Source organism: Notolepis coatsorum (assembly GCF_963971535.1).
Source record: "Notolepis coatsorum genome assembly, chromosome: 7".
Taxonomy (NCBI): Eukaryota; Metazoa; Chordata; class Actinopteri; order Aulopiformes; family Paralepididae; genus Notolepis; species Notolepis coatsorum.
In genome coordinates, this window is record NC_140171.1 from 153,894,757 (window position 1) to 153,897,270 (window position 2,514).

Below are 2,514 nucleotides of genomic sequence, written 5' to 3' on the forward strand. Positions count from 1 at the left end.
AACTCAAAATGCCCTTTGTTATTAATGTTTCACATATTGTTTATAATTTTGGAAATAAATTCTATTTGAATAAATGATATTTTTGAAAGCTAACCTCACCTTTTAATTGCCAAATAATAACATACACTCTTACCAGGGGTCAAAACAATGCCATTTACTGCTTTTTATATAGAAATAAAATGTATATTATGCATAATTGAGTTTGGAATTTTGGCCCGGCCCTCCAACATATTTTCAGTTGCTCATTCGGCCCCCTGGGAAAAATAATTGCCCACCCCTGGTATAGACTGTACATATACTGTATATATGTATATTGAAAATTTTTGTTTGTTTACACTTGTTTACATACTTCACTTTCTATTTTATACTTATATTATACTTATTTTATACTATCTTGTTATTTTATCTAGCACACTCTCAGGAGAAAAACAGAAAGAAGCATATCATGCAAAAGTATTCTGTATTTCTGTATGACAACTAATAAAGAAACTTTTAAACTTAAACACCTTGTGCTTCTCCATTCCAAATATCACACGTGAAGCCAAGTGTAAAATTCTCTATTCCTGGCACGCTGCCATCTTCCTTGTTCAAAAAAAGTATAAATCCCTGGTCATGTGTCCATCAAGGCACCTTGTGTGCAGGGCTTGGTGTGAAGACATGATTCCACTCTTTCTGCTCCTCGTCCTTTTGACAGGTAAGAACACAGACGTGTCATGCATTACTGTACAGTGGCTTTTCTCTGACTATTGCTTCAAACAGGGCCATTATGTTATGTATGGATTCCATGTCTTGTTACCTCTAATCCAGCGTCTACTCATTTGTCTTCATTAGCGGGACACAAAACCGCAGCATGGGACAATGACTTTACTGAAGTGTTGCTTCGTCAATGTCCGATTGGAGAGTCTTTCTCCTCTGTGGCCAGGTAAGACGTATAGCCGTTCATTTATCCAATGTAAAAAAAGAAAAAAAATTAAATTAATAAATAAAGGGTTGCTTTTAGATGTTTAAATAACTGTTAGAAAGGCCTGCAGTGTAAATAAAGATGCATACTCTGATTTAGGGTAAAGATAAAATGCTAGAAGAAATTCTGTAACTTCATTCACCAGCTTCGGCTCCAGTTCATCCGTTATTATGAATCAAACATGTATGTGGTGGTGCATCAGTGGAGCATTCTGCAAGTCAAAATGAAAAGTTGTTGAGATATTTCAACTTTCAATGTTTTTCTTTTCTCGTCTTTTTCTTTTAGCCATTACAGTGGACATACTAAAAGAGATCGCCGGTGGGATTTTGGTTGCAAGCGCACCTTTCCTGTTGGCACGTGTCCAACATGCACGTGGCTGGCGCTGACAGACTCCAAAGAAATCAAATGTGACGACAACGGTGTGATGGCCGGCGTGTACAGTCAGTACGACCCCAAAACCAAGGACAGGAAGTGAGTTTTTATTTTCAATGTTTTTTTTGTGACGTACCCTATAACATGAACAATTGCGTTTTTTACATCAATTGTGTGTGTGTGTGTGTGTTTGTGTATGATTGTGTTTGTGTGGAAGGGGGTGGGAGGCATGTATCACTAAATCCATGTTTCACTTGTTTACATAATTTGTTCCAATTAGGTGGAGATTCTACTGCTGTTCAGTTCCAAAACGTTGCACCTACGAGTGTTACAACACTCCATATATTGGTTCCTGGCATGAGCATTATCAGTGGTATGTCCCAGGTGGCAACTACCTTACCGCTGTGAAGAGGAGTTATTTCAATGGCTAGTAAGGATAGAACATTATTACTTCATTACAGCCTATAGTATTATATATTGTTCAAGTACTACACCTCTTGACGTATGCAAAGCAATTTTTTTAATCCTAATAATGATCAAACAACTGATGAGGCTATTCTATCCCAATGTTTTAGCATGCATTTTCCTATGTGGTAATAAGTGCTTGTTTTTCCTTTGCAGTGACCGCCGCTGGGTTTTCAGATACTGCAGACTGAGGGCGTGCTAAGTCACCAGCCCACACAGAGTGAATACAGTGTGTCTTCCTGTTCCCTGGGAAAACACTGATATACAGTCATCATATATCATGTCTGTATAATTATATATCAGTCTTCACAACTGCATAACGTGCTCATGCATTAGAGGTGGACCAACCTTTTTATCATCCATGTTAAAGGTTTTTTAGAGGTATACTTCAATCAGCTCAATCTGCTTTTACTCGAAGCAGTATATCCGGCTGTATGGTCTCTGAGCAGACGTTTGATTTGACATTCCAGCGTTCTTTAACAAACAATAACATTCTTTAACCTACGTTGGTTTTGTACTGCAGAGAGAGAACTTACACTGTGTCGTGTCAGTATATCTTTAATCCACACATTCTACTCTGTCTGAGATTACGCTACGTTGGTTGTGGGATTAGGGTGATCAATATGAGTATTGTCTTCCATGTAATCATTCGGTCTTGTAACTGGTGTTGGTTTTATGAATAGAAAATTAAAAGACATATCATAGCATGCATTGGT

The 2,514-nt window shown here is 37.7% G+C and overlaps 1 protein-coding gene across 1 annotated transcript; it reads left to right on the forward strand.

Annotated features, from left to right (window-relative positions):
• Nucleotides 1-538: 538 nt before the first annotated feature.
• LOC311231456 (hemagglutinin/amebocyte aggregation factor-like) lies at nucleotides 539-2,514 on the forward strand. The gene is made up of 5 exons (XM_084318056.1): nucleotides 539-694; nucleotides 832-922; nucleotides 1,247-1,432; nucleotides 1,614-1,763; nucleotides 1,955-2,514. The coding sequence occupies exons 1-5, from the start codon at nucleotides 613-615 to the stop codon at nucleotides 1,998-2,000; spliced, it is 555 nt and encodes a 184-aa protein (XP_084174182.1). The 5' UTR covers nucleotides 539-612; the 3' UTR covers nucleotides 2,001-2,514.